The following is an 18,347-nucleotide window of genomic DNA, read 5'->3' as shown; positions in this document are numbered from 1 at the left end:
TCTACCTTTCCCCACCTCTAATATCATTAACTCACAGACATTTACCTTCCTCTCTCCCCCACCCTGCATCCCCCTTCTGTTCTGAAATGTGATTTGTCCTTTTCATATGTGTTCATTTTTTTTAATTGTATCCTTTGGTATATATGGTTGTGACTATTTTCTTCCACTATTTGATCTGAGGAAGTGGGTCTGGCCCACCAAAGCTCATCATCTAATAAACCATCTTGTTAGTCTTTAAAGTGCTACATAGTCCTGTATTTTGTGTGAAACTTCTCTCTGAGTTTCAGAAGCCTAAGGTATGAAGCAAGGAAATAAGATCTATTTACCTACCTCTTCCAATTGATGCATGTGTCAGTAGGCGAGGTTGTCTATTGCTGTGGGAACAATCAAAATTTTCCTCACGGTAAATATTATTTTGCAGAAATGCACTATGCCACTATAAACTATTTTTCCCAAGGCAACAAATAAACAAATAAACAAACAAACATTTCCACTTTTTTGGGGGGGGGACATTGTTTTTCCAAAAAAGACAATAGTTTTGGTGATTTTTTTTTGTTACCTAGATGTGAATTTAAAATCCCATTTTGCTTTGATCTTTTGCCTCTACTTTTCCATGGAATTAAAGGCACAAAAGCAGGTGAAGGTTTGGAAAAAAATATACTTTTTCTGTTCTACTTTAGTTGTTTTTTTCTGCTTGAGAAATTGAGTGTAAAGTTACAGGAATGACATTTAATAGATACATAAATATCCAGAGTACAATGGACCATTAGTCCGTTACTCTGATCCCCTGTATAAACAAGCGAGATAATTCTCCCACATTGTAGGTCCTGAAGTATAGAGTTTGACCCAGTTTTCTCTATTGATCTCTTTGGCCTTAAAATCTAAGATGCAAGGAATCTATGACCAGTTCGATTCTAACCCAGCACATTAGACATTGGAAGGCAAAGGTCATTTCCACGAAGAACCAAAATTTTGTCTTCATGGAGAAAATTAATCTGGATTAACCTGAGTAGCTGTGGCCACGCATTCAGCTGAGTTTGCTTCACCTCCAAAGCAGAGAAATTCTAGAAACATAAAATTGATTGAAACAATGAGGAATCCTGTGGCACTTTAAAGACTAACAAGTTCATTAGGGACTACTAAGCTTTCCTGATTGTGATTTCAAGGATGGCACATCTGCTTGGGGAGATGGTTTCTGCCACAAGCAGTGAGATAATGTATGGTTTGACTGTTGAGGAAAAGAATTGAGATGTTCACTCTGCAATATTGCATTCTGTTCCCTTGGAAATGGGACCTAAAAGAAGGTGGGAAGAAATTAAAAGAAAGCACTTGTTGCACTATGCAAGTTTTACATGGGGAAAAATGCAAATAAATTCATTGATTTGTAGATTTCATGGAAATTTTGTGATCATCTTCTAGTCAGATCTCCTGAGCAAAACAGGAAAACTTCCATGAATTCATTCCTCAACCATATCTCTTAGTAAACAATTTAAATTTAAATTGGCTTAAATCTTGCCTGTGATGACAAATCCACCACAACCCTTGCCACTCAACCAATTTTTAACTGGAAATATAGATGAGTGAGTGAGTTTAAGTGACAAAGGGCCAGCTGAAGCTTTTAGTCTGAATTCTTTTTCTATGAAAAATACAGATTCTTTGATGCTGAATGATTTTGTGGCTAAGTTTAGCTGAATTGTTTTGGATGTAAAAAAGAAAAGACAACAAACCAAGCCTAGACACAATTTCATGGAGAGGGGAGAATCTGCAAAAGGAAAAGAAATAAAAATAGCACAAGAAATCTGCCAAAATAAAAAGGTTTTCTTAATAAAAGCGGCAAAATAAATTCAAAAATAAAATGAAATAAGTACATTAAAAATCAACAAAAATTAAAATGTAACATATAGAAATGTTGTGACTTAATCTGGAAGTATAATAAAACAAAAAAAAAACCCACCAAATACATGAATTCTGTAAAAAAAGGTGTAAAAAAAGAGAACAAAATAAATAAAATAAGTTTTTAACATCTGCAAAAATACAATGGGAGAAATAAATGTGTCTAAAAATGAAATTAGAACTTAAATAAAAAATTCTGCAAAAGTAAAAAGGTCTGCAGAAATAAATGCTGTACATAAAGAAAAAGAAGGCAAAAATAAATGAATACACCAGTAAAAAATTGCAACCATAAAATAATCATTCAGCCAAAAAGAAAGCCAGCAAACAGGAAATAAAATACAAATAACAAATAAATAAACAAATCAACAAAAATAAAGTCAATTAATTAATTTAAAAAAATCTGCAAATATATATATATATATATATATATAAAATAAAAATACAAAATTCTGCTAAACACCCTGCAAAGATGGGATGTTTTTATGACATTTTTTAAATGTTTAGGTTTTTGGTGTCAGCCTTACTTTGTGCCCATCAGATCCTTTAGTTGGAAGTTTGCAAAACAATGACAAAAAAAATTAAAATGGTGAAACAGTTGTGAAATGACTTTTTCCCAACTTTTTGATTCACCAAAAGTTTATAATCATTTCATTTTCAATCTCAAATTAATTTCCTCCATTACCTCACCCATATACACATACTTTCCTGGCTTGTTAATGAACCTTAGCTACCTTTTTTTGTTTAGCTGTCAATAGACAGAATAGTAGCAGTGTGAGACTTCAAGGGACCTTGAGAGGTCATCTAGTGCAGTGTTTCTCAACCTTTTATAAAGTACCCCTTTAAAAAAATACCCCCATTACCTACAGTTTTCAGACACACACAATTTTTTTCTACTGTTGCAACACATTTGTTTAAACAACTTAACCGTAGCCAGGCGGGCGATGAAATTTCTGGGTGTAAAACATACAGAAATAATAAAGCACTGTAAAACTTAAAAAGAAAAATTCAGTTTTCTCCAAGTTTCAATTGTGTTGACGTACCCCCCAGGCTTCTCTCGAGTACCCCTAAGGGTATTTGTACCACTGGTTGAGAAACACTGATCTGGTCCAGTCTCCTGCATTTATGGTAGGACCAAGCACAATCTAGGCCATCCCTGACAGGTGTGTGTCTAACCTGCTCTTAAAAACCACCAATGATGGAGATTTCGCAACCTCTGGTGGCAATTTATTCCAGTGCTTAACCAATCTGACAGGAAGTTTTTCTTAACATCCAACCTAAACCTCCCTTGCTGCAATTTAAGCCCATTGCTCCTTGTCCTATCATCAGATGTTGAGAACAATTTTTCTCCCTCCTTCTTGTAACAACCTTTTATGGACTTGAAAACTGTTATCATGTCCTCTCTCTATCTTCTCTTCTCCAGACTAATCAAATCCAAATTTGTTCATCTTCCCTCATAGTCAGTGTTCCCTTCAGGTGACTCAGTCAGCTCCATGCACTGAGCCCTGGGCCTCTGACTAGGCAGGGTTGATTAATCACCTGTTAAACTGGGCTGCTGCACAGCTTAGAGGGAACACTGTTCATAGGTTATGTTTTGTTGATCTTTCATCATTTTTGTTCTTCTCCAGTGTTTCTCCAATTTCTCCACATCATTCCTGAAATGTGGTGCCCAGAACTGGACACAATACTCCAACTGAGGCCTAATCAGTGCAGAGTAGTGCGGAAAAATGACTTCTCGTGTCTTGCTTAGGGTTGCCAGATGGTTTCAACAGAAATACCGGACACACTTGTCATTACATCACAATCTACATTACATCTTATTTAGAAAATACCGGACATTTATATTTTCTCATTTCTATGTTCTCAATTTGTTTCCAAACAGAGAGCTCAAATACTGGACTGTCTGGTTGAAAACTGGACACCTGGCAACTCTAGTCTTGCTCACAACACTCCTGTTAGTGCATCCCAGAATCATGTTTGCTCTCTCTCTCTCTCTCTCTCTCTCTCTCTCTTTTAAAGCAACACGGTCATACTGTTGACATATTTAGCTTATGGTTCATTATGGCCCCAAGATCCCTTTCCACAGTGCTCCTTCCAAATCAATCATTTCCCATTCTGTATGTGTGCAACTGATTGTTCCTAAGTGGAACACTTTGCATTTGCCTTTACTGAATTTCATCCTAGTTACCTGGGACAATTTCTCTAGTTTGTCCAGAATCCAGATCATTTTGAGTTTTAATCCTTGCAACCCCTCCCAGATGGAATTATCCACAAAGTTTTTGTCTTCTCTGTGCCATTATTTAAATCATGGATTAAGTTACTGAACAGAACTGGACTCAGAACTGCTCCCTGTAGAACCCCACTTGTTATGCCTTTCCAGTGTGACCATGACCCATTGATAACTTCTCTCAGGGATCAGTTTTGCAAACAGTTCTTCATCCACTTTCTATTAGCTTGTATTTTCCTCATTTGTTTATGAGACAGTCATGTAAGATGGTATCAAAAGCCTTACTAAAGTCAAGATAGGCCATATAGACCACTTCCCCCATTGCAGGATTATGATTTCTTGATTCTGGCATGGTAGCTTTGGAAATTTCACACACCAGGGCTCAGTTGCGCTAGGAGCTGTACGTGGCAATGTTGTGTTAACTCGCTGATTACAGGAGGAAATTGCCTGTCGTCACTGTGTATGTGGACACTACTTGGAAATTCTTCTGCTTTGGAAGTGAATTGTACTAATCCAAATAATGGAAATGTTGTCCATATGGGCAGGTTTTAGTCCAGATTAAATTCAAACCTTCTGATAATCCATATTATTTTCTCATTTTTTGTTAATATGGGTTAATTCCCCAGTTGCTGTTGATCCAGATTCACTCCACACTTTCCATTAATCTGGATTAAATTCCACTCTTCCTTTAATCTGCATTCAGTTATGACATTCTGAACGATTCAGTATCCACTTTCTGTTCATATGGATTCAATTCCCACCCACTGATAATTAGATCTCATTTATCATCATTTAATAATCCAGATTAAGGCCCCACAATCAGTTAATCTGGAGTCATCTCCCACTCTCTATTAATCTGGATTTACTTCCACCTTTCCATTCATATGGATTCAATTCCCACCTGCTCATAATTTGAATTAAATTCCCACCTTCCATGAATCCAGAGTAAATGTCTAATGTCCGTTCATTTGGAATAAATACTTATTTCCAGTAATCTGGATTTCTTTCCCACCTTTTACTAATCTGGATTAATTTTTCATTAATTTAATGAATTAATTGATATAGCCAGTTAACAAAATAGATTCTTTTGGCTACCCCCCTCTTTAAGGGACCAAACAGACGTAATTGTGGATTAGACTGGTGAATTTAGTAGGGGGGAAGGAGAAGTGGTGAGCAGCCCTAAACCAAGGTGTAGTTTTGTTTCCCTGAAGTGGCTCCATCATGCATTAGGTCAGGACTACTCAACACGTGCCCATGGGTGGAATCCTTTGAACATGGCCTCCATTGGGAACATGCTCCATAATGGCAAGTCAATAATAACGGTCGTCAGTTGATATGCGTTCAGTAGTTAAATTCCTAGACTGTCATTGCTCATTAAAAATGTTGTCATATGGATGGAAATTGGGTAACTATTGCATTTGATTAATACAGCAGAACTGACTTAAATGGGGACTGCATGTTGTGTAATTTTGCCTTAATCTTTGTATTCATGCTCATCAGTGTGAAATAAGATATTTGCATATATTTGCATATAAATTTGCATGTATATGTAACCACACTTAAATTGTGGCCCTCCAAAGTTGAGTAGCCCTGCATTAGGTGGTCTCTGTTGGTGGAATAGTTTCTTTGGCTCAGGTTCTAGGGAATGGTGATGATGGACTCAAAGGTTGCTGGTTTTTAAAAGGCTTGCATTTAATCTGAATTAAGACATGCCTGTGTGGACAACATTCCCATTAATTCGGATTAGTGCAATTCACTTCCAAAGCAGAAGAATTTCCAAAGAGTGTCCACATAGACGGTGACAGCTGGCAATTTCCTTCTGTAATCAGGGAATTAACTCACCATTGCCATGTACAGCTAATTCTATGGCCGGAGAGAACTGGGAGAGGACCCCACACTTTGGGGCATAGTATGGTGCCATGATCAGCACCCATCGGTTCTCAACTGTGGGGGCATAGCATCAGATGGAGCAGGCATCCTTAGATGCAACTCCAGGAGCCTGCTTCTTGGAGGTGTTGTGTGCCCTACTCCGCGGAAGGAGGGATGTGTTGGGAGGGGTCTGTGCATGTGTTGTGTGTGGGAGTATCTCAGGGTGGCGGTATATTGTGTTGGGCTTTGTGTGTGCAGGTGTGTATACCTGGGCCCGAGTTAGCGTGTGGGCATCTGGAGCCTTCCTGGCACCTAAATATTTGGGATTCCCCTTAAAATTGCCCCTTACCCTGGAGTCCATATGGATGGGAGCCGGTGCCCCCTAGAGGGGAAAGGCTCTATGCCTCATTCCCTGCCCTCCTGCCCCAGCCAGTCCCTGCCCTGGGGCCAGGTGGGAGCCGCTGCCCACTACAGAGGAAAGAAGTGAGGGGAGAAGTGAAATGGGGAGGAAAGGAGAGGAGGCAGGAGGAAGCAAGGGGAGGGATGGAGCAGCAGGGGGAGGAGTTGGAGGCAAGGGGAGAGAAAGCAGCGGGAGGGGGAGCGATGGAGCTGAAGGAGGGGCGGGAGGAGGAGGAGGAAGGAGGAGGGATGGAGCAGGAGGGGAGGGGAGAGACGGAGGAAGGAGGGGGCAGCCGGACGGCCGGACGGAGGGGGCGAAGATCACTCCAAGGACGCGGCGTCCCGGCTGGCAGGAGGGTTCGAGGCCGGTGGCCGGAGGAGGGATGCGGGGGGGGCCCACCCCCCGCACGGGCGTGGGGGGGAGGGGGCGATAGGGGGCGCTGGGGAGAGCCATGGGGCTGAACGGCGTGTCCCCCCCCTTCAGGAAGCTGGGCTGCTTCCCCCCCGTCATGTGCCAGTGCAAAGTGATTTGCAGCAACCGGACCCTGTCCCTGATGTTCGGGTGCAAGGTACCGCGGGGGGGCGGTTAGACCCAGTGTCGGGGAGGGGGAGGGTGCGGGGGGATTCGTAGCTGGGGGTGAGCTGATGGGAGAGCGGTGGGGGCAATGTGAGGTGACACATGGCCCCGGGGAGATGTGCTGACACCGCCATTCTGATCCGGTGGGTTCGGGGTCTGGTTCTGGCGTGGCCCGGTGCAGCCCAGGGGTCTGGCGTTGGTCCGCTTGGCACAGACGGATCCAGTACTGATTGGGCAAGGGCCTGGCATGTCCTGGGCTCGGTTCTGGTACCAGCTGGGCAGCGAGTCTGGCTGGGTCTCTGGTACCGGCTGAGGTGGGTCTGGTGCTGGGATGGGAGCGGGGCTGCAGGACCTGTGGGACAGAGGAAGGGGGCTATAGGGCTCGGAGAGCAGGGTGGGTCTGGAGGGGTCTGTGGGGCTGGTTTTGGAGGTTTTGTGGGGCTGAGTTAGGGACAAGTCGTTATGCAGGAGAGGGAACTGGCTTGGGGGCTAGAAAGGTCTGTAGGGCTGGGTTAGGAGTCTCTGGGGGCTGGAGGACTCAGTGGGGCAGGGTTGGGGTCTGTGGTGGTTGGAGGCTTCTGGGGGGCTGGCTTAGGGGGCAGGGCAGTTTCCAAGCCCTGTTCAGTCTCAGCTGTCCTTAGGCTGTCCTGGAGGCCCGCACACTGGGGATTAGGGGAATTAATCTGCTGAGACCAGTGAAGCTGGGTGGAGAACGACAGAGGGCAGCTCAGCCGTGGGGGGCGGGGAAACTACTCACCATCCCCAATCAGAGCCCCCCAGCTCTGCCTGTGCCCCTCATGCCAGACCTGCAGCCCCCCCTTCTCCTTCTACAGGCTGTCCCCTTCTCCAACTGATCTGGCAGCAGATCAAAGATGGAAGAGTGTGAAGGAAGGGGAGCAGCTCATCGGTAGCATGTGCATTGGGGATATTATGAGGTCTAGTGGTTAGAGCAGGGGGGCTCGGAGCCAAGACTTCCTGGCTTTGGGAGGGAAGGGAGTCTGGGGAGGGGAGGGTCAGGACCTTTAAGTCCAATTCCTGGTTCTGTCCTGACCTGCTGCGTGCGCTTTGACAGTTTTCCCCTCCAGTCCTTTGTGTGGTTAAACTGTTACTTACTTTGTGTGGTGCCTGACCCAAGGGACCGTGAACTGGGAATATGGATGAACTCAATAGCCCTGAAGAGTCAAAGGTGTTAACATGACCCCAAAACTGTCCACCACGCAGTTGCAAAGAAGGTTTAGGGGGGGCCTGGAGACCCCAGACTATGTATTCTCAAGGCAAATGCCCTTTATTCATGATCTCAGAAAGCAGTTGAAAAACTGGCAATGTGGAGCATTAAGTAAGGTTTTAATTTTACCGACATCCCATGTTCCCTGTCCCTTTAGCCGGACAAATCTCTTGTCCGACTGTCTTTTAGCTGGGATTAAAGATGGTAATAACTGCCCTTTTGGAGGGAAGTGCAGAAGATAGAGCTGGGCTGGCACTGTTGCTGCTGCTGTTACAGTCCAATCTCATTTCCTGTGAGATCAAAACAAGACAAAGACACACAGGAGGGTGGGGGGAAAGTCAGCAAAGAGAGAAAATGTTTCTTGCTTGTAGCCGGAATTAAACAAACAAAAGGCAGCATTTCTTCACACAGCACAGTCAACCTATAGAACTCCTTGCCAGAGGATGCTGTGAAGACCAAGGCTATAAAAGGGTTAAAAAAAGAACTAGATACATTCATGGATATAGGTCCATCAATGGCTATTTATCAAGACAAGCAGAGATGATGTTCCTAGTCTCTGTTTGCCAGAAAGTGGAAATGGGCGACAGGATTGGGATCATTGGGTGATTACTAGCGTTCTCTGTAAGATGAGCACTTGGATGGCCACCCAGGAGAGATTCAAATGTTGTCCTATTAATCAGCAAAGTGCCCACAACTGGCAGCATGTGTTTCTACTGGTCGTGCACATCCGCACATATCTTGGGAGCACATAACAAAAGGTATTCTACACATGGATGAAAAAAATAAGAGGGAACATCGGTGATTCCTTGTTCTGTTCATTCCCTCTGACTCATCTGGCATTGGCCACAGTTGGAAGACAGAATACTTGGCTAGATCAGTGGTGCACAACCTGTGGGTTGTGACCTCCAAGGGGGTCGCAGCTGTCTTCCTGGGGGATCTCAGCGCTTTGATTCGGCTGGCCGGGGGCTGGGCCCGGCTGTTGGCAGCCACATGGCGCAGCACTTTGATCTGGCTGGCTGGGAGCTGGGCCTGGCTGTTGGCGGCCCCTGCAGCGCGGGGGTTGCAAATGAAAAAAGGTTACACACCACTGGGCTAGATGGACCTTTGATCTGACTGAGACTGTCCATTCTTATGTTACAGGCCCAGCTGGTCACTCTGAAACCCTGTCAAGCTTGTGCAAGGGTTGGGCTGGTTAGGACCATGCTGCCAGTGGCAGCTTAGAACAGAATTGCCAAGTGTACATTCTTGGCCCGTTGAGCCAGACTCTGATTAGACAGATGGCAAAAGGAGAGGAGGAGGAAAAAGAAGAAATAAGGTGGGAAAGGAAAGGGACACACGAGCTGGGAGGAGGGCAAAAAAGTTTCACAGACCCAGTTTTTCGGGAGTCAACCAGAGCCGGTGGAGGTGGTGATGGTAGCTGGATCCATCTCTTGGCCCAGTTGCATCAGAACAGTTCAGGATCAGAGTGATGTGTTGGCAGTTTCTCTCGGATGCCCTTTGCCTTGAGTGGTAGTCTGGGGAGCAGAGTCAGTTGGTGTATTTGTGCAACTGTCTTCATTCTGATCTCACAGGCCCAGTGGTATCATGGGAGATCTTGGGGTTGCAATAGCAGTGGGTGTTGCATCGGGTCATCTCTGTGTTGGGTTGTCTTTTTGTTGGTTGTTTGCATTGAGTAATCTTTGAATTTGGTGGCAGTCTGGGGGAGAGGATCAACTAGTCTGTTTGCGTGGTTTTCTTCACTGTGATCTTGCAGGCCTAATGGTGTTATAGGTAGATTTTGGAGACCCAGGAGACATAGGGGGTTGTCTTGAGTCATTTTTGTTTTGGGTCTTTGCGTTGGGTTATCTTTCTGTTAGTTCGTCTTTGCTTTGGGCCATCCTTATGTTGGATTGTCCATGGGTTGGGTTATCCTTGCATTGGGTCTTCCTTGATTGAGTAATCTTTGCATTTGGTCTTTGTGTTGGGTCGTTTTTGTGTAGGTCATCTTAGCATTGGGTTGTCTGTGTGTTGGGTCATGCTCATGTTGGGTCTTTGCACTGGGTCATCTTTGCATTGGGCCATTCTTACATTGGGTCATCGTGTTGGATTGTCCTTAGGTTGGGTCATCCTTGAGTTGGGTTGCAGCTTGGAGAATGGGGTTTGTGTGTTTTTCTTCACTCTGGTCTTCCAGACCCAGTAGTGTTAGGGTAGATCCCAGAGTCCCACGAGATGATGTGGATGGCACCCATGATGAAGTTTACTGCAGTGGTTATTGGAAGACAGCTTCTGCTTCTGCTGATTTTTCCCTAAAAGTCTTTTCCTTTAAGAACCCCTAGAGGGCATGATGGGTGGAACAGCCCAAGGCTTCATTATCTTGTCCACAAATTAGATCTCAGAGGCGGAGATGTGTTAGTCTGAATCTGAAAAAACAACCAGGAGTCCTGTGGCATCTTAGAAACTGACAGATTTATTAGGGTATAAGCTTTAATGAGAAAAACCCATTTCATCAGATGAATTGGAGTAGAAGTTACAGAATCAGGGGTATATATAAGGAAGCAATTCTTCCTTATATATACCCCTGCTTCTGTAAATCCCACTCCAATTCATCTGATAAGGTGGGTTTTTCCCATGAGAACTTATGTGCTAATAAATCTTTTAGGGTACATCTACACTACAGCGTTATTTTGAAATAGTTATTTCGAAATAAGATATTTTGAAATAACGCATCTACACACAAAATGCATTTCGAAATAGCATGTCCACACTGAGTGGCTGCTGAATCGCATTTAAGGCCGGCTGGAACCAGGTCCAGCAGGGCATCAGGTCAGGAGTTACTTTGTGTGGCTGCTGCCTGAGGCTATCTGAGGCCTGTGCTTAAAGGGACTCCCCTTGGACACGGTTCTCAGTTTTCCCTGCTTGCTTGCCTACCTCAGTGAGGGACAGCAAAGCATTTTGTCTCTGCATGCTCTGGTTGCCCTCACTCAGGACACCACTGCACTCTGAAGAATGGAGCCAGAGCTGCCCCTCAGTACTCTGGTGCTTCTTGTGGATGTGTTGCTGCGAGCCTGGCTGCACTTTCTGCAGGTTGCCATCCGGGAGGTCCATTGGGGGGCTGTCAGTATCCAGGAGGCCCTGCGGGAGAGCTTTCACCCTGAGGAGCACTAAGAGCCTCCCTGGTCTGCCCCACTGGGGGCTTGTGCCTCATTCCGCCCTCATGTCCTTCCACTTACTCCTCCCTAACCCCCCTTTCTGATGTAAAATAAAATACATGTATTTTCATGAACACAAACTCTCTTTATTTAACAAAACTGGGGGGGAGGGGAATGAAACTCTGGTGAGACTGGGGAAAGGAGGTGGGAGAGGGGAGGAGAGAGGGTGGGAGAGGGGAGGAGGAAACCTGGGAGGAGGGAGCTGGAAGGGGGAAGCAAGGGGAAGAAGAGGGAGGGGAAGCTCAGGGCTCAGGGTTGGGGGTTTCGCCAGACCAACTTGATTTTCATGCAAACCTGCTCCTGGGTTCTCATGTGAACTTTGGTGGCCAGGCTGGCAGCTATCCTGCCATAGACAGCCACGTTCCCCTGTCTAGTGCAGAGATCATGGATGTTGGGGGCATTCCCCCAAACCGGAATAAGGTCCATGATCTCCATCCTGGACCAGGAAGGTGCCCATCTTCTCCAGGCCCTGGCAGGCTCCTGGGAGCTGGCAGAGTGCTTCTGGGGAGCGGTGGAGGGAAGGCTGTCAGTGACTTGCTGGCTCATGTTTTGGGGCCATTGGGTCAGGGGCAGTGACTGCTGGCTCTGGGCTGGCAGGCTTGGAGCTAGCACAGGAACTGTGGCCAGAGTCTCCCCCTTTAAGGGCTCTGGAGTGGGGGGGAGGGAGAGGAGTGTTCTTGGCTGAGGCCATAGTGGCCACCAGGGCACATAGCACTTATTTTTAAATAGCAATTTCAAAATTGGTGTTACTCCTCGTGGAAGGAGGTTTACCAATTTCAAAATAAGCTCTCTGCTATTTCAATTTAATTTCAAAATAGCAGTTGGCTTGTGTAGATGCTAGGAAAGTTATCATATATATAGAAGCCCAATGTCTGTGACTCTGTAACACTGAAATGCTGGCTGTTCCCTCTGGGAGGCGCTGTTGCCTGAGTCACGTCCTTCACCTCCCACCGTGGCGCTCAGCTGACTTCTGAGCCACTCAGCCGGGCTGCCGGGGGGGAGCAAGCGGAGTAAGCGGCCATTTGGGCTCCCCCGCGGCGGCCTGGCTGAGAGGCGCAGAAGTCAGCAGAGCGCCACGGCAGGAGGTGAAGGGGGGTGAGGCGGCAGCTCCAGGCCCTGCCCCCTGGCCATGAACATCACTACCCCGCCCCTCTTCGCCTCCCGCAGTGGCGCTCGTCTGACTTCTGCACCTCTCAGCTGGGCCGCCGTGTGGGAGCAAGTGGCACAAGCAACCGTTTGGGCTCCATGCTCCCTATGCAGCACGGGGAGTGCGGAGCCCAAACAGTTGTTTGGGCTCCGCGGTCCCCCGAGTGAGAGGCAGGAGGGGAAGGAGAAGAGAAAGAGAGAGACAGAAACAAAGGCAGGAGGCGGAGGAGAGCTGAGAGAGAGGGGGGAGGAAGGAGGAGGAGGAGGAGAGAGAGAGAGAGAGACGGAGCGAGAGACCAGAGGCTCAGGAGAGAAGACCAACGTGGATGAGAGACCTGAAAATCCCTTCTTATGACGGGCTAATTGGCTAGTTTCAAAATAAGAGCTGTTACTTCAAAATAACTTTGATGTGTAGACATACCCTTAGTCCAGGCATGTCCAAAGTCCGGCCCGCGGGCCAACTGCGGCCCGTGTTCCGGTTTAATACGGCTCCCGCTTCCTCCCCCTCTCCTGGCTCCCCGGCGCTCTTTTGAACTGGCGCGCCCAGCGCGCCACTTCCGGCCGCGCCGCCGCCGCCCATGGCCTCCGCGGTCCTAGAGCCTGCCCTGTAGGGCACGTCTGCAGCCGCGGTCCCCCGCTTGGCTGCAGGTTCGCCCTGCCCCCTGGGCCGCCGTGAGGCCGGCGTGCCCTGCGCTCTCCGCCCGCCTCCGATCCCGCGGGCCCTCCGCCTTGGGGCTGAGAGTACGGGGACGGCCCTCACGCATGTTCACTTCTTCAAATCTGGCTCTGTTTGAAAAAAGTTTGGACTCCCCTGCCTTAGTCTCTGAGGGTATGTCTACACTACAGCACTAATTTGAGCTAACTTAATTCGAATTAGTTAATTCGAACTAGTGCATCTAGACCTAAAAACTAGTTCGAATTAGCGTTTTCCTAATTCGAACTAGCATGTCCACATTGAGTGGACCCTGAACCGAAGTTAAGGATGGCCAGAAGCAGTGCCGACAGGGCATCAGATTAGGACTTAGAGCGTGGAGCTGCTGTCTCAGGCTAGCCGAGGGCTGTGGTTAAAGGGACCCAACCTCCACCCTGGACAGACAGTTCTCAGGGTTCCCCACTTGCTTGTCTAACTCGATGAGGAACAGCAAAAGCAGTCCTGGCTTGGAGTGCCCTGTGTGCCCACACTCGGCACATCACAGCACTCGGCCATCAGCCCGGCTGCACTTGCCTCAGGCTGCCATGCGGGGGGGTTAATCGAGGGGCTGCAGGAGAGCTTCCACCCCGAGGAGCCCGCAGAGCCACCCCAGTCCTCCCCATCGGGGGCTCGTACCCCATTCCTCCCTCACCTCCTTCCACTTACCCCTCCCTAGCCCCCCTTCCTGATGTACAAAATAAAGGAAGTGTGTTCAAAAATAGAAACTCTCTTTATTGAACAAAACTCGGGGAGACTGGGAAAAGGAGGTGGGAGAGGGGAAGAGAGAGGCTGGGAGAGGGGAGGGCAACTAAAATGATCAGGGGTTGGGAACAGGTCCCATATGAAGAGAGACTAAGAGACTGGGACTTTTCAGCTTAGAGAAGAGGAGACGGAGGGGGGATAGGATAGAGGTCTATAAAAGCAAGAGTGGTGTGGAGCGGGTGCATAAAGAAAAGTTCTCCATTTGTTCCCATAATAGAATGACTAGAGGACACCAAAGGAAAGGAATGGGTAGCAGGCTTCAAACTAATACAAGAAAGTTCTTCTTCACAAAGCAAAGAGTCAACCTGTGGAACTCCTTGCTACAGGAGGCTTTGAAGGCTAGAACTATAACAGAGTTTAAAGAGAAGTGAGATAAAGTCATGGAGGTTGGGTCCATGGAGTGCTATTAACCAGGGGGTAGAAATGGTATCCCTGGCCTCTGTTTGTGGAAGGCTGGAGATGGATGGCACGAGACAAATGGCTTGGTCATTGTCTTCGGTCCATCCCCTCCAAGGCACCTAGTGATGGCCGCTGTCGGTAGACAGGCTACTGGACTAGATGGACCTTTGGTCTGACCCAGTACGGCCATTCAAACTCAGGGCTCAGGATCGGGAATCTCACTGGACCACCTTGATTTTCATGCACACCTGCTCCTGGGTGGCCAGGCTGGCAGATATCCTGCCCTAGACGGCCACTTTCCTGTGCCTAGTGCGGAAGTCGTGGATGAGGTCCATGATCTCCGCACTAGACCAGGTGAGCGCCTGCCTCTTGCAGACCTGGGCAGGCTCCCGGGAGGCACCAGCCTGGTCCCGGGAAGAGGTGGAGGGCTGGGTGGCAGCGGGTGGCTGGTTCGTGCCATGCCAGGTGCAGGGTCTGCTGGCTGGGTGCTGGCAGGCTTGCACCTGGCACGGGCATCGTAGCCAGCCTGTGCCCCTTTAAGGGCTCCGGGGCCGGGAGGGGGGCAGACGAGTTTCCCTGGTGGTGCCCAGAGTGGCCACCAGGGAAAGCTGGGGAGGGCTAGCCTCCCACCAGTTCGAATTAAGTGGCTACACAGCCCTTAATTCAAACTAGTTAATTCGAACTAGGCGTTAGTCTTTGTAGAATGAGGTTTACCTAGTTCGAATTAAGCGCTCCGCTAGTTCGAATTAAGTTTGAATTAGCGGTTTGCATGTGTAGCGCCTATCAAAGTTAATTCGAACTAACGTCTGTTAGTTCGAATTAACTTTGTAGTGTAGACATACCCTAAGGTGCCACAAGAGTCCTTGTTTTTTCACCAGTTAGGTGGAATTTCCAACAGATCAATTGTAGTCTGTTGATTTGGGGTCTCACACTTCTCTTGTATATTGGGCAGGGCCTTACCACAGTCCTTGCGTTATATCAGGAATTTTTTCTGTGTGGATCATTCAGTTTTTCTGTTTCCCTTTGATACCTGTTTTCCTATCAACATTTCTTGTTATGACACTTCATAAACTTTCACTCACTTTTTATGGTGGAATTCACATTTAAGGTAAAGTTGGAGGCCTAGTTATTACAACTGAAGTGCAAAGCATGTGGTGCCTCAATCTTAGTTGGGGAGAGGGGTCTTTGAAGAACAATGAGACTATGATCTCAGGCTGAAAAATCATGCCATCAGTTCAATTCAGTAATGCTTCCTTCGAGTTGTCCGTAAGATGACTCAAGCTTCTATCATCCTCTATAGCCTCTCCTCTTGGGCTGGATACAACTCCCATAATGCATCACAGTTCCCAATCTTTCTTTGCCACTGTGGAGAGTCCCTGGCTGTGATGCATCATGGGAGAAACAGCCCAGTGGGGGAACCCCAGAATCAGGCATGAGAACTCCAGCTGTCCATTTTGGTGGCCTTTCCAGACAGAGTTTTGTCACCACCAATATTTTCAGATTTTGGACACTCAGTTTTTTGATAAAATATTGAGCTTCCCCATAAGACGCATCCTTCAGGGGGCAGACGGGGAAAAGATTTGTCACAATCTCCTAGGCAGGGCATTTGGGTGTGCCTTGCATTATCTTTCCATTGGGTCTTTGTGCTGATTGGTCTTTGTTCTGTGTCACCTTTGTATTGGGTAGTCTTTGTGATGGTTCTGCATTGCATGATTATTGTGTTATCTTTGCACTGGGTTTTTTTGTTGGCTTGATTTTGTGGTGAGTCACCTTTGCATTGGATCATCTTTTTTTTCCCTTAGTCTCTGATATGTCTACACTACAAAGTTAATTCGAACTAACAGCCATTAGTTCAAATTAAGTTTCATAGGCGCTACATGGGCAAACCGCTAGTTCGAGCTTAATTTGAACTAGATAAACCTCATTCTACGAGGACTAACGCCTAGTTCGAATTAAGTAGTTCGAATTAAGGGCTATGTAGCCACTTAATTCGAACAAGTGGGAGGCTAGCCCTTCCCAGCTTGCCCTGGTGGCCACTCTGGGCCAAACCAGGGAAACTCTTCTGCCCCCCTCCCGGCCCCGAAGCCCTTAAAGGGGCGCGGTCTGGCTACAGTGCTTGTGCCAGGTGCAAGCCTGCCAGCACCCCGCCAGCAGACTCTACACCTAGCACGGCATAAGCCAGCCACCCGCTACCACCCAGCCCTCCGCCTCTTCCCGGGACCAGGAGCCTGCCTGGGGCATCAAGAGGCAGGCGCCCGCCTGGTCTAGTGCAGAGATCGTGAACATCATCCAGGTTTGGGGGGAGGCCTCCAACGTCCACGACTTCCGCACTATGCACAGGAAAGTGGCCATCAAGGGCAGGATAGCTGCCAGCCTGGCCACCAAAGGCCACATGCGAACCCAGGAGCAGGTTTGCATGAAAATCAAGGTGGTTCAGTGAGACCCCCAACCCTGAGCCCTGAGCTTAGAACATAAGAACATAAGAACAGCTGTACTGGGTCAGACCAAAGGTCCATCTAGCCCAGTGGCCTCTCTGCCGACAGCGGCCCACACTAGGTACCCTGGAGGGGATGGACTGAAGACAATGACCAAGCTATTTGTCTCATGCCATCCATCTCCAGCCTTCCACAAACAGAGGCCAGGGACACCATTTCTACCCCCTGGCTAATAGCACTCCATGAACCCAACCTCCATGACTTTATCTAACTTCTCTTTAAACTCTGTTCTAGTTCTAGCCTTCACAGCCTCCTGCGGCAAGGAGTTCCACAGGTTGACTCTTTCCTTTGCGAAGAACTTTCTGTTATTAGGTTGAAGCCTGCTACCCATTCATTTCATTTGGTGTCCTCTAGTCCTTCTATTATGGGAAGTAATGAAGAACTTTTCTTTATGCACCCTCTCCACACCACTCATGCTTTTATAAACCTCTATCATATCCCCCCTCAGTCTCCTCTTTTCTAAGCTGAGAAGTCCCAGTCTCTTTAGCCTCTCTTCATATGGGACCTGTTCCAAACCCCTGATCATTTTAGTTGCCCTTTTCAGAACCCTTTCCAAGGCCAAAATATCTTTTCTGGGGTGAGGAGATCATATCTGTACATAGTACTGAAGATATGGCGTACCATAGTTTGATACTTCCCCTCCTCCTTCTTCCCCTGGCTTCCCCCTTCCGGCTCCCTCCTCCCAGGTTTCCTTCTCCCCTCTCCCACCCTTTCTCTTCCCCTCTCCCACCTCCTTTTCCCAGTCTCCCCAGAGGTTAATCCCCCCCCTCCAGTTTTGTTAAATAAAGAGAGTTTCTATTTTTCAACACGTGTCCTTTATTTTGTACATCAGGAAGGGGGGGCTAGGGAGGGGTAAGTGGAAGGAGATGAGGGAGGAATGGGGTACGAGCCCCCGATGGGGAGGACTGGGGTGACTCTGCAGGCTCCTCGGAGTGGAAGCTCTCCTGCAGCCCCTCGACTGACCCCCCGGATGGCAGCCTGCGGCAAGTGCAGCCGGGCTGATGGCCGAGTGCTGTGATGTGTCGAGTGTGGGCACTCAGGGCACTCCAAGCCAGGACTGCTTTTGCTGTTCCTCATCGAGTTAGACAAGCAAGTGGGGAACCCTGAGAACTGTCTGTCCAGGGTGGGGGTCAGGTCCGTTTAAGCACAGCCCTCGGCTAGCCTGAGACAGCAGCTCCACGCTCTAAGTCCTCATCTGATGCCCTGCCGGCACTGCTTCCGGCCATCCTTAACCTCAGTTCAGGGTCCACTCAATGTGGACACGCTAGTTCGAATTAGCAAAATGCTAATTTGAACTAGTTTTTAGGTCTAGATGCACTAGTTCGAATTAGCTTAGTTCGAATTAACTAATTTGAATTAAGTTAGTTCGAATTAGTGCTGTAGTGTAGACATCCCCTGAATTGCATGGTCATTGAATTATCTTTGCATTGGGTCGTTGTTCTGGGTGGCTTTGTGCTAAGTCACTGTCACATTAGAGTT

At 47.6% G+C, this 18,347-nt stretch overlaps 1 protein-coding gene across 6 annotated transcripts in view; it reads left to right on the top strand.

Annotated features, from left to right (window-relative positions):
- The window catches only part of DLG4 (discs large MAGUK scaffold protein 4), an 81,465-nt gene that overhangs the window by 30,879 nt on the left and 32,239 nt on the right, over positions 1-18,347 (top strand). For 2 of the 6 annotated variants that reach the window (XM_075907635.1, XM_075907632.1), the window contains exon 1: positions 6,706-6,954. The exons of the other annotated variants lie outside the window; for them this stretch is intronic. In XM_075907635.1, the coding sequence (XP_075763750.1) occupies positions 6,838-6,954 (117 nt within the window). In that variant the 5' untranslated portion in view covers positions 6,706-6,837. Of the gene's footprint in view, positions 1-6,705; positions 6,955-18,347 lie in introns of those variants that run through there. 6 annotated transcript variants of the gene reach the window in all.

The sequence above is a fragment of the Pelodiscus sinensis genome, chromosome 24, assembly GCF_049634645.1.
Source record: "Pelodiscus sinensis isolate JC-2024 chromosome 24, ASM4963464v1, whole genome shotgun sequence".
Lineage (NCBI taxonomy): Eukaryota > Metazoa > Chordata > Testudines > Trionychidae > Pelodiscus > Pelodiscus sinensis.
Note: the sequence above shows the minus strand (reverse complement) of the source record. Positions and strands in the feature narration are given on the sequence as shown.